This window comes from Chionomys nivalis, chromosome 14, assembly GCF_950005125.1.
Source record: "Chionomys nivalis chromosome 14, mChiNiv1.1, whole genome shotgun sequence".
NCBI lineage: Eukaryota > Metazoa > Chordata > Mammalia > Rodentia > Cricetidae > Chionomys > Chionomys nivalis.
This window is the reverse complement of record NC_080099.1, coordinates 70,942,817-70,955,921: the sequence shown is the minus strand read 5'-3', so window position 1 is coordinate 70,955,921 and position 13,105 is coordinate 70,942,817. Positions and strand designations below refer to the sequence as shown.

General features: G+C 42.3%; 1 protein-coding gene across 1 annotated transcript in view; it reads left to right on the top strand.

Moving 5' to 3' along the window:
- The window catches only part of Greb1l (GREB1 like retinoic acid receptor coactivator), a 262,261-nt gene that overhangs the window by 188,486 nt on the left and 60,670 nt on the right, over window positions 1-13,105 (top strand). Inside the window, exons 8-13 of the mRNA XM_057789098.1 lie at window positions 500-628; window positions 3,550-3,666; window positions 5,073-5,192; window positions 6,182-6,319; window positions 8,144-8,329; window positions 11,912-12,238. Coding sequence (XP_057645081.1) covers window positions 500-628; window positions 3,550-3,666; window positions 5,073-5,192; window positions 6,182-6,319; window positions 8,144-8,329; window positions 11,912-12,238 — 1,017 coding nt within the window. The remainder of the gene's footprint in view (window positions 1-499; window positions 629-3,549; window positions 3,667-5,072; window positions 5,193-6,181; window positions 6,320-8,143; window positions 8,330-11,911; window positions 12,239-13,105) is intronic.

Genomic DNA, 13,105 nt, shown 5'->3' with positions numbered 1-13,105 from the left:
TGAGGTAGATACCTGACATGACTTCTTTCCTCCACACATGCATGCACACATGTGCACATGCATATTCTTATACACATATATATTTATACACATATGACTGCATACAAGCATGGACACACAGAAAAAATTTATCTGTACAGAGATGGCTATATCTCATTAAAATGTGTTTTTGAAGGAATCGTGGGCATAATTTAGATATGGAACATAGATATGAACCCAATGACAGGTCATCTGAGTTTGACCAGCTAATGTATTATGGGGATCAAGTGAATTAATATATTTGAAGTACTTACAGTAACACCTAACACCTAGTACATTTTTGTTAAGTAGAAAATAAATAAACCTGAATTCATAGAAATTGACCTTTCTAAAGCACCTCAATAGTTCCAAGAAGAAGCTAAACCCTCCCTCTTGCTTTCTCAGCTCACCCATGCCAAATTAACTTTCTTCCTGCATATATAAATGCTTGCTAACTTAAACAACCTTTCTCATTTTAAAGATTCGCCGGCTCTCAGTCGAGCTAATTCTGCAATCAATTTAAGTGGCGCTCAGGACCTGACCCGGAATAAGAATGTTGTGAAACCACTGCCTTTATCTTTGCAGGTCGTAGGAAAGACTTTTGCTGCAGGTGATGTTTTCCTTCCTTACTACTTTTTTTTTTTTTTTTTTTTTTTTTTTGGCAAACAGCAAATGACTTGTGTGAACTTTAATTGACAAAGCCAACACTCCGACACTCCTTCTACAAAGATGTCGTGGAACTGCCTAGAGTAATGCAATACTGGACAAAGCTTTGCTCTCTCTGGGCTCCAACCAGAAGAGTCAAAATGACATTTTGTTCACAGAAGACTAGAGTTTGATTTCGTTCAACAAACATTTCTTGTGCTCCTGCTGTGACTAGCACCTGAGGTTATAAAAAAAAAAAAAATAATGCCTGACCCCAAATGTCTCATAATCCAGTGAAGGTGATAGACTTACAAGAAGATCTTTTCTCTCTCTCTCTTTTTTTCCTTTTTCTCTTTCTTTTTCCTTTGTTTGTTTGCTTGCTTGCTTGCTTTTCATGACAGGGTTTCTCTGTGTATCTTTGGACCCTGTCCTGGAACTTGCTATGTAGACCAGGCTGGCCTAGAACTCACAGAGATCTGCCTGCTTCTGCCTCCTGAGTGCTGGGATTAAAGGCGTGTGCCTTGAGGGCTTTACCAACATGTCATGAAACCACCAAGGCTAATATCAGCCCTGAAAGATACCTGATGAGGCAGACTATGAATGAAGGATGAATCCTAGAAAAATCCAGAGCTTAAGGAGAAGAAATGGTAAGACAGAGACCGGTCATTCTGGGACATGTTCCAAAAGTTAGACACAACTGTTGACAGAACCTGCCACGATTTTTACTCCAGCCCAGCGACTCTTGCAGTATTTACCTCCTAGTTAGATTTTAGTTATGAAAAACTAAAGTCAAGTTTTCACAGTGGTGAAAAAAATTAATGAAGTGATAGATCAGTAATCAAGGTTGTTACTAAAATCATCCAGTTGACTCCATAATGCAAGAATTAAGCTCAGCAGTTAAGAATGCATGCTGCTAGTCAGGCAGTGGTGGCACACACCTTTATTCCAGCACTCAGGAGGCAGAGGAAGGTCAATGTCCATGAGTTCGAGGCCTGGTCTACTGAGCTAGTTTCAGAACAGTCAGACTACACAGAAAAACCTGTCTTAAAAAACAAACAAATAAACTAACAAAAAGAATTCATGGTGCTTCTGGTAAGGGATGGGAGTTTGGCTCCCAGACCTACCACAGGCAACTCACAACTGCCTATAATTCCAATACAGGGAATCTGATGGCTTCTTCTAGACTCTGTGGTTACCACATGCATATGCACAAGCCCACACATAGACACATAATTAAAAATGAAAATGAAAATTTGTTTACTTATTTTTATTTTGAGATATGATTTCTCTGTGTAGCAGTTCTGACTATCCTGGAACTCACTTTGTAGACCAGGCTGGCCTCAAACTCAGAGACCCACCGGCCTCTGCCTCCTGAGTGCTGGGATTAAAAGCAAGTGCCACCGCACCTGGACCCTAAAAATGAAACTTTAATAAAAAAGAGTTAGGATGACAAATTCTGAATCCCTACAAATTGTTCCTAACATCCTCAAAAGAGAGGAAAACTGTCCACTTTCTGCTTCCTGGTGGACATTTACAGCTGCCTTTGAGATTCTTTTGCAAAAAGCAAAATAAGTATGAATTTGACTAGGCCTCTAACAATTAGTTTATTGGAAATACAGTGGGCACGTGGGCATTCAGAGACACTAGGAACATTGAGTCAGCAAATTCTTCAAGACTTTTCAGAAGGAAAACAATCCCAAGAAGTATTTGTTTAAAAGAAAAGAAATTCCTTTAGACGACAGAATCTAAGGCGGCTGGAGAGACGACTCTGTGGGCGAGAGCGGAGATGTCTTAGTCAGAGGACCTGAGTTCAGTTCCCAGGGCCCACAGCAGCTAGCTCACATCTGCCTATAACTTCAGCTCCAGGGTATCCAGTCTCTCTTTGGACATATGTAGTGCACATAGGGACACACACACACACACATTAAAAATAATAAAAGTTAATCTTGTATTTTTTTAAAAAAACCTGAAATATAGGTCACCTAAATTCAAACATAAAGTTCTTTTTTTAATTTCTTTAAACTATTTCTGAGGTAACTGAGAAAGTTTAGAATACTGGTGGGATATTTGATTATATTAAATTATTAATCACTATTGATTTTAAGTATAATAATTTTATTGCAAATTTATTTTAAAGGTTCTTTTAACAATATCTATAGAAGTGCTTATCAGTGAAATTATAGCTGGCTAGGTTGCTTCTGACTAAACAGAGCACTGTGCATCTGTGCCAGGAAGCAGGTCAGAGTGTGATGAGCAAGACAGGTGGCTGCGTGAGACCAATGCTGGACCTTGGCAGTGGGTGCATATATATGCAGTGTACCGTTCTCTCTCCTTTTGTATGTTTGGAATTTTCCATGAAGTAGAGTTAAATTCTATTAAATTTTCCCTCATATTTACCTACTATCTCCAAAGACTTCTTCAAAAAAATTCTAAAAGATTTCTCAGGGTCCCAGGAAACTATTTTTGGGTACACCTAGTTTTTTAATTTATTCCAGTCATTTTCTTATCTGACAGTTAAGTTTAATGAAGCTGATTGCTCTAACAGTTGTAGTTGGTTTTATGCAACCAGGCTGAGTACTGTCTGTGGCAGTGTGAATGAATGCAGACAGATTATATAGATATATACAGCTTTAATAAGGAAATAGACTTACAGGACCACAGGTTCCCGCAGCGGAGCAAAAGAAAAAGGGGCTGCTGGGATCATGCCCGGCAGATTTATCTGTAAACATTAGCCCGAGGCGAACACGCCCCCAATGGGTGGGGCTATATCCCTACAACTGTCTGTGTAGTTTCCATGAATCCTCAAGTGTGAGGTTTACCAGATGTCTGCTGCTTCACAGTATCCTCCAAACCTCTGGTCTAAAATGCTGTTTTTTTGCTCTACAGAAGCAGCCAATGGGACCAGCAGCCATGGAGGGAAGAATGGCACATCCAGTTCCATGCCATCTCACTCCGGGAACTACTCTTTGTCACCAAGACCTACCTACACATCCATAGACCAAGGTACTCTGAGTGTGTGTGTGTGTGTGTGTGTGTGTGTGTGTGTGTGTGTGTATGAGAGAGGGGGGGGAGAGAAAGAGAGAGGAGAGAGAGAGAGGAGAGAGAGGGGGAGGGAGAGAGAAAGAGAGAGGAGAGAGAGGGGGAGAAAGAGAGGGAGGGAGAGAGAGAAAGATGAGGGGGAGAGAGAGAGGGAGGGAGGGAGAGAGGAGAGAGAGATGGGGGAGAGAGAGGAAGGAGAGACAGGGGAGAGAAAGGGAGAAAGAGAGGAGAGGGAGGGAGGGAAAGGAGGGAGATAAAGAAGAGAGAGGGAGAGAGAGGAGAGAGAAGAAGAGAGAGGGGAGAGAGGGGGAAAGGGGATGAAAGAGAGGAGAAAGAGTGGGAGGGAGATGAGAGAGGAGAGAGGAAGAGAAAGAGGGAAGAGGGAGGGAGAGAGGGGAGAAAGGAGAGAGAGCAGAGAGAGAGGAGAGAGAGGGAGAGAGGGAGGGAGAGGAGAGAAAGAGGAGAAAGAGGGGAGAGAGAGAGAGGAGAGAGAAGGGAGAGGAGAGAGAGAGAGAGGAGGGGGAAAGAGAGGAGAGAGAGGGGGGAGCTGTGTACTTACTTACAAGTGAGTGGAGACTGAAAGTCTACATTGAGTGTCTTCCCCTGTAGCACTCCACATTATCCTCTGAGACGGGGTCTCTGGCTGAGCTCAGAGTCCATAGGTTCAGTGATCCCCAGGATCCTCTGGTTGGCACAGCATTGATTTTGAGGCATGAACCTTTGAGCTTGGCTTTTTTTAAGATTGATTCTGAAGGTTATTCTCAGGTCCTCATGTTTGTGTGGCACTTTACCAACTAAAGCATTCCGTTAGCCCAGAGCTACAGATATTTCAACAGTTAATTATCCAAACACACATTGTAGAGCCTTCCCTTTGCTTAAACTTGCTTAACTGTTAAATGTCTTGATGATTCTATGTGGTTAAAACTAACTGGGAAATAAGTGTTTAATCAAAATTATAGTGAAGAACCTTGAAAACTCACATCTTTTACTTACCAAAGCACAAAACTCTATTTGAAAAGATTTATATGACACGAGATACTTTTTTTTTCATTTACCAAGTAGATTTTCCCCGTTACTTAACAGAGATGTCAATAGAATCAAATAATCTGTATAAATTGTAGCATGTAAAACAGCACATGGTTGCAGTTATTAGTGTGGTGTTGAATTGTTAGCGTGACTTTTTTCAACTCTGCCATTGCCGGTAGGACAGTGACTTGGGTCCTCTTAGCAGATCAAGGCAAAGACCCTATGATCCCTTGCGGGCTGCATTCCTGCCACCTGGTTCCCGGCTGCCTGGCTAGCTTATGCCCCAAAGGAACCTCCCACATCACATTGCTGCAGACAAAACTGTGTTTCCTTTTTGTTTTCAGCTAATATGTTCATTTCTGGCCCACCAAAGAAACGACACCGGGGATGGTATCCGGGGTCGCCCGTCTCCCAACCTGCTCTAGTTGTGCCTGTTCCCACAGTTCGCCCTCTTTCAAGAACTGGTAAGATTTTAACTGAAGATATAGTTAAATGTTTCTCTTTTATTAGCAGAGATAAGTTCTGTTCCTGCCATTATCATTTGAAGGTAAATGCCCTCCATCAATTATTGTGATTAGTAGTATTATGTAAGGGTATTGATAGTGATAGTTAATATTTTGTCTCCATAACATAGTCCTTCCCTGTAAGTTCATGTACTATCACAGCTGATCTTAGCATTGTCATTGGTTGTATACAGTTTGTTGTAAATATGTATACATTTGTTGTATTGGGTCTGATGCAAACAACGTCACCACCACGGGCACATTTGGACTTGATTTGTCAGCAGTGGTGTGAGAGTTGGCCTTCTAGGGTTTGTTCTCTGTATGATGCATCTTGATTACTTTGGCTTCATGGCTTAGTCTATGCCTATAATAGGCAGAGTTACCTGGCTCTTCTTCATACTAACCAGACCGTGACCAAAGGTGTTCACAGCTAAGTGTTCAAACATTTGTCTACCTGTCCTTCTAAGTAGACAGTAGCAAGTACTCCCACCCCAAAACCTTTTTAATTTGCTTAAATAATTTTAAAAACTGATAAAAAATCTCCCATATGCAAAGAACTACGGCAATATGTTACCACAGTTGCTTCCAGGTAGAAATAATTAATAATGAGTATCTCTGTCACGTGTTTCTGTTTTCAGCTTCATGTAATGGAAAACCACACCTTTGGTCACTAGGGCATGGTAAATATAAATTGCACAGCCAAATCCAAAAGATTGCTTAGAAGAAGCCATCAGTGGTCGTTATCCACAGTGAAATGATTGTGACTTATTTTTCTTACCTCTGTTTTTCTTCTAATTTTCTGTAATGTATATGTAAGTGAAAAAGGAACCATACACAATAAACTATTAGAGTTCTAAAATTTCTTAAGTATTAAAACTGCATTGGCTTCTGAAGTTTTCCAGTTAGCCCCTAAGCATAATCTTTCTTGTCAAACCATCTTTTCTTTCCAGAGCCCCTCTTATCTACCCCAGTTCCACAGACCCCATTAACTGGAATTCTCCAGCCTCGGCCTGTCCCTGCAGGGGAAACTGTGATTATTCCTGAAAACCTGCTGAGTAACTCAGGAGTTAGACCAGTGATCCTGATAGGTAAGGGAGAAGAATTCCATCGTCTAGACTCCTGTGTCTCCTGCCCCTGGTGTGTGGGTTCATTCACACACCCATGAGTATGTGTATTTGTCTTTATTGATTGTATCAGCTTTCCTTGGCCAGTCCCTTCATGCAGTATTAAGCATCTGGTTTGAAGCTGAGAATAAAACTTTTTCCTTCGAGAGTCTCTGTGCAGTGGGGAGATAGGAAACAACAGTTCTACATGAGGATAACATCCTGACCCATTGGACTATGAGAGTGGGTAGAGCTTCACAGCCAACAGCTTCAGGAAGTCTTAGAAGAGGGGGTTTACCTCTGTCTGGAAGGGTCTTAGAAAACCATCAGACCCTGAGATTTGAGCTGTATGCCGAAGTCTGCTCAAAGTAGACAGATTGAGGATAGGGCCAAACCTCAAAGCAAAGAAACAAACTAAGCCAACTGACAGGCCTCACATCAGAACACCAGGCTCGTCCTGGGCCATCTATCTCTGTGAGTCAGCATCTTTGCGGAGCCATCCTCCCCCACTGCTGACTGTCCGTGAAAGTAGAAGGTTGTTTAGGAGTCCAAATTCTAGGATTCCAACTCTTACATTCTCCAGTAAGTGAGTACCTTTCATACCCATATCTGAAGGCCTCGTAGGCAGGCAGGTCTAGACCAGAGGGAGACTGGCTGTTTTCTTTCCATGATAAAGCAGGCAGGGTGTCTTCCATGAGTCACTGTCTGCTCCTGTGCCGGCCTGACTCTGTTGACTTGGCTGTTTTTACTTCAAGCTTTATCAGGTCCCCCTATCCACTGATCCTAGGACTGGAAGTATTGGGGGAATCCCAGTGTTTAAATTCCATATGGCTGGGGAGGTTCTTGGCATCCACATGACGCAACTAAGCCTTAGAAAGATGAGGAATGTGGGCCCTTTGTTCCTTTGACACTTGACTTTTAGAAAGTCTCACAGAGGCCAGGTGTGGTGGCACATGCCCTTACTCCCAACATGGGAGGTCTCTGTGAGTTCAAGGCTAACCTGGGCTACTTATTGAGTTCTATCTAGAGCTACTTAGTGGAACCCTGTCTTGAAAGAAAGTCTTGCATAGAGGGGTGCCTCTCTTTACTGCACCACCAAAGCAGGTACCTTCTCAATGGATTTGTCTCCTATTATATAAGGTACTTTAAAGAATCCCCTGACATTCAGAAAAAAACTAATAAAAAAACCCACCAATATAGGGGCTAAAGTGGTAGACAAGTTGTTGAAAGCACTTGCTGCTTTTGTAGGGAACCCACGGTCAGTTCCCAGTACCATCCTTAGCTAGCGTTTCAGGGGATCTAACACCCTCTTCTGAACTCTGTGGACACCAGACACACACGGTGCACAGACATACATGCAGGCAAAATATCCATCCACATAAAAGTCTGAAAAAAAAACAAACACTAATATAGAAAAATAAGTAGGAGATCTCTAAGTGTTTACTGCTCGTTAGCAGAACACTGGTTTATCAGTGAGCTTGGCTTAACTTCCCCCATCTCCCAGAACACTGGCAAAGTGAAATGCTGTCATATTTGTTTTCTCATCTGAAAAGAAAGTTGATCAGGAACTATTTATCATCTCATAAATCCTCTGTGGCAGAACTATAGTGTTCACAGTAACCTTCTGTGGAAAAACAGGATGTAACTGGAGTGGCCCCTCAGTTTCTATAGAATGTGTAGCATGCAGGTGAATTCCCTAAGGTGGCCTTCTCGGAGGGCAGAGGCTTTCTGAGCATCCTTGAGTCTCGCTGAACTGGTGTGCCTGACTGGAACTCAAAAGTGCTTTCTGACATGTTTCTTTTGGGGCAGGCTATGGCACTTTACCCTATTTCTATGGAAATGTTGGTGACATTGTTGTGAGTCCTCTGCTGGTGAATTGCTACAAGATCCCCCAGCTGGAAAACAAGGATCTGGAGCAGCTGGGGTTGGCTAGCACCCAGCTCCTGAGTGTGGAAAGCATGATCCTTCTGACCATACAGTACCTTGTTCGGCTAGGTAAGTTGTTCTCCACAATCATGGACTAGGAACCTTTGAAACTGTCTGTTTGTTTGTTTTTCTTGGAATGTATTGTGTCCTTTTCAATTCCTCTGCCTGCCTGACTCATCTTTCCAGTCTTCTGACTTTTTCCTTCCCTTTTCTCCACGCTTGTCATAAAAGAAACAAATTGCTCCCCCTACTGTCGAGTCTCAAGATGCGCCCTAACCCTTTCGGAAGGAAGGCCTTAGGAAAGGGGGAAGCAAAGGTCATGAACCTCTGAACCTAGGTGAGTCCCTGCAGAACACTGGTGGCTCAGCAGCATTTACATTGAAATGCCCTGTATTTTGCAAACTTCAGTGAGCGGCCTAATTATATTCTCTCTGGGATTTCACGCCATTGATTTGCTTAGGAAAATGTTTGAGGTGCAAATTTTTATACAAAAATTTTTATATGTTCTTATGAGTTTTTTTTTTTTTTTTTTTTTATGTTACAAAGTACTGCAGCGTTAAGAAAGCACAAAAATCCTGGGATAGCATTTAAAGAGCAAAGTGTTCAGCGAGCCGGATGCAGCCTTTCCAGTGTCCTGTAGCGGCAGTGGCAAGGATCTGCCATTTCCCAGAGGGCTCCACCTTGATATGGCCTCCACCCTGACAGGGGTTTTAAAGCCACGTTTCCCATGAAAACTGCCTTTATAATAAGCCTGTAGCTTGAAAACTGTTCTTGTTCATAAGTAAAACAATTATAAAAATCACCTCGTCCTGGCTCCTTTGGGGTCATAAATTTAAATCTCCCTACTTTGGACTGTGGACTGTCTTCCGAGATCTGAAAAACACCCCCAGAACCAGAGAGAACAGAACTTCAGAGCGCCCTGCTTTCTGTAAGGCAAGCAGGCCCGAATTCTGTCTTTTCTTTTCAACTTTAATAACCTTCCAAGAAAACCAGTGTCCTAGTTAATTAAATAAACCACATGAAAAAAATAAAATATCTTCTTTCAAGTTACTAAAAACCTCTTAGCTTAGATATTTCTGGTTTAAACAAGATTCTTTTCTGCTCTACAGGATCACCTCTCTCCAGAATTTTGCTTTCATGCATTAAAATTTATATATTTCATGCATATATAAAATATATTTATGTTAGTGTATAGCATAAATACCTCATTCCTCTCTCCCTCGCCATCCTTCTGTCCCCCCTGCCCTTCTCCTTCCTTTCACCTAGGTGTGTGTGGGGACTTCGCTGTCCCCCAACAAGTTGTCCTGTTATGCTTTTAAAAATTGTTCTGTCCCTCTAATTTTGAGAAGCATATATTTTCACATATGCATAGATTATAGACATTTTTTAAAGTTATCCAAACTTCTAAAATGACAGCTTTAATACTTTGTTTCTCTGAACATTGACAGGGAAAGAGAAAAGCAAGAGTCTTTGGAAAGAAAGGGACTTTCTATAATAGCCACTTAAAATTTTTTCTGTTATTTCACAAACTGAAAAACCTTTTGAAGTAAATAATTGAATCAGCAAGTCCAGGTGGCTCCAGGTCTGCTGGAAACGTGTCCTTCCCTACCGTGGTGGCTCCATCTGAAAAGCCATCGGAGCTGATGCTGAGGGAGACAGCTCTCACAGGGAAAGTCACCATTACTGGGCTCCTAGAATCCAGCCAGAACTGAGAGTGATAGAGATGGAGAAGATGGGGACCATGTGTTCTAAGAGATCGTCTCCTGTCTGAACCTGGTGCAGAGATGGACAAGTGGGGACCATGTGTTCTCCTAAGAGATCGTCTCCTGTCTGAACCTGGTGCAGACATGGAGAAGTGGGGACCATGTGTTCTCCTAAGAGATCGTCTCCTGTCTGAACCTGGTGCAGAGATGGAGAAGTGGGGACCATGTGTTCTCCTAAGAGATCGTCTCCTGTCTGAACCTGAGCACATGATCCCTCCACTTTTTGTTTCTTAACAGTAATTCGATCAAAACTTTACAAATGAGTTTTAAGATTACAAAGAATTCTGGGAGCATGCTATACCACTTTATTTTCCCAAATGCCTTTGATGGATTCTTTGTATATCCCAAGAGAATGTGTTGCCAGCGCCTGGTCTGCCCTGGATTCCCTCACAACTGTAAACAGGGCAGCTGAACCTTTCAGGTTTTCATGGAAGACACTAGGAAACGGAGACATGCCACCTGCATTCCATTTGTCATGTGCTCCGACAGAAGAAAGTTATAAAAAATGACCACCTTGTCTTCATTTTGTGGTACAAATTCAGCCACTGTAGTGGCTACAAACCCTGATTCCAATTTGTTAAAGCTGAATGAAGATCGAGGTTGAATGACTCCCAACTGATTTCAAAACAAAGCCAAAAACCCTGCTGTTCACCACTGCCTAGCAAGGAGTAGGGCTGGGAAGAATGTTTTAGGTTGGGTGGGTGGTGTCCTGGGATCAAATCCAGAGCCTCACTCGTGCGCCAGAAACAAATTTGATGTAAGCATTATTGTTTCTTGCTTCTATGTACAGAAAACAATCAGCTATCTATGAGGTTTCCGTTCTCTCTCAACCAGTCTTGGAAAAGTGGCTTCTCCAATATAAATTACTTATTTTTTGGAGTGTGTTCTATTTTTTGTTTTATTTTGTATAATCTCACTTGTCTTTAAAAAATAATAATTAAGTCCCTTATTTTCTTACTTTCCAAAAATGGAAATGAGCAGGGCCAGGAGACCACTTAAGTGTCATCAGAGGGAGGGATCCTGGCAGACGTCTTCTAGATCCTCACTTCTGTGCTATAGCCTGGGGTTAGAGCCAGTGATCAGCCTCAGATCACAGACAATGAAGAGTGGGCCCCTGCTGACAGGAACCCTTGAGTTTCAAGTCTTGATTCACACCAGGGGAAAAAGCAGAACAAGTCACTATATCCCCTAGGTTTTAATTTAAACTAAAGGTAGAAATCTTAGGTGATTTGTGCCACTTGAATGCCTTCTGATTTTGTTCTAAAGACAATAGAAACAAAATCCCTCTAATTCCAGGGCCACAGGTCATCAGTGACAGCTTAGCTTAACTATGGCTGGGGAAAGGGGCCAGATGTCATATTCAACAATCCCGAGGACAGGAGGAGAATGAGATGACAGGAGTATTCTGTCTGGGGAAGGGTGGAGGCTGTGTAACATGTAAATTGGGAAAATAATTCATTTTCTTATGAATAATGTCAAAATTAGGTGAAGACATTAAAATATTTTAAGTATCTATGCATAAAAAATGAATGGAACCTAAAATTGATCATACACCAGTGTGTGGCTCATTTTATTAGTCATTAGCAGAATCTATGATTCCAAGGTTGGGAAGTGATCACCTCCCAGGACATGCAACAGTCTTTCACCTTAGCATAATCCTCCTTGAAAAAGAACATCATTAAAGGATAGGGGAAGAGAGCCTAAGTTCTAAGAGCTGAGGCCAGAGAGAGGTGAAAAGGGAGTTTCCTAATCGCATGAGCTGTGACTTAGGATCTCTGCAAGATAAAAGCACACACTTGCTGTTTGGAGCGTAGTGGGTTTAGAGGAAATTTTGGGTGTGAGGCACTATACGTTTTCTCCCTTCTAGCTGTACTTCTCTTCAATATAGGTCCTGACCAGATACCTCTCAGGGAAGAATTTGAGCAGATCATGCTGAAAGCCATGCAGGAATTTACTGTGAGAGAGCGAACCCTGCAGATGGGTGCTCCGTGTACACCCGTGTCACCGGGACAGCTCCCCTGGCTTGCTAGATTAGCTGCCAGTGTGTCTCAAGACATGGTTCATGTGATCGTGACCCAAAACTCTCTGGCAGAGGGCATTTCAGAGACACTAAGGCTTCTCAGTGAGACCAAACACTATCAGAGACTACCGGATTATGTCGTAGCAATTTGTGCATCGAAAATCAGAGGAAATGAATTTTGTGTGGTTGTATTAGGTGAGTCGGGTTGGGACTTTGTCTGTTTAATGCATTCATTCTAACATATGTATTTGAAAAGTAACCATTGGATGTTTCCAGCATCCACACAATTATTCTCTGGCTAATGACTGTGGCTTGGGTTTCTCCTCCCAATTTTAACTTCCCTATCTTTCTCAGATCAGGTGTTAAAGCCCTCAGTGTGGCTGGTGCCTCAGCACCTGGTTCTGGAGACAATCTAAAAGATTTTTAAAAGCTTTAAAAAAGCTAACTGTTGAAGCAGATTCCCTCATCTCATGTAACTCTGTCCTTAAAAGGTTTTGCAAGTGTTGGGGCTGGAGAGAAGGCTCTGCAGTTAAAAGCACTGACTTCTCTTGCACAGGACTCTGGTTTAATTCCCAGCACCCACATGACAGCTCACAACACTCTGTAATTCCAATTCTGGGGAATCCAGCACTATTCTGATTTTTAGGATCCTGCATGCATTTGTGACATACAAAAACACACACAACAGCTAAATTGTAAAGACTTTGCAACTGCCAGTGCCAGCCAGTCCTATTCGCCAGGAACCCTCCAGGAATCCCTGAGAAGAAACGCCAGCTATGCTCTGTGCTGACTCTGCCGGTCCCTCCAGCCATCAGCACTCACACTGTCATTTCTCTTCTCTGCCCATCCCCACTCTGGCCAAACTGTGTGCCCACCCTTCTACGTTAGGGTTTTAGAGAGCTTTTCCTGGCTGTGTGATCATTCATATTTTAATTCTAAAAATGATTCCACAGAAGCTTGTTTTTCAGGTCATTCCTTATAACAACCATGTAAACACACTACTACATTCCCTGGACTTCTCTGGCCTTTAAATATATGCATGCATACATTTTTACAATTACA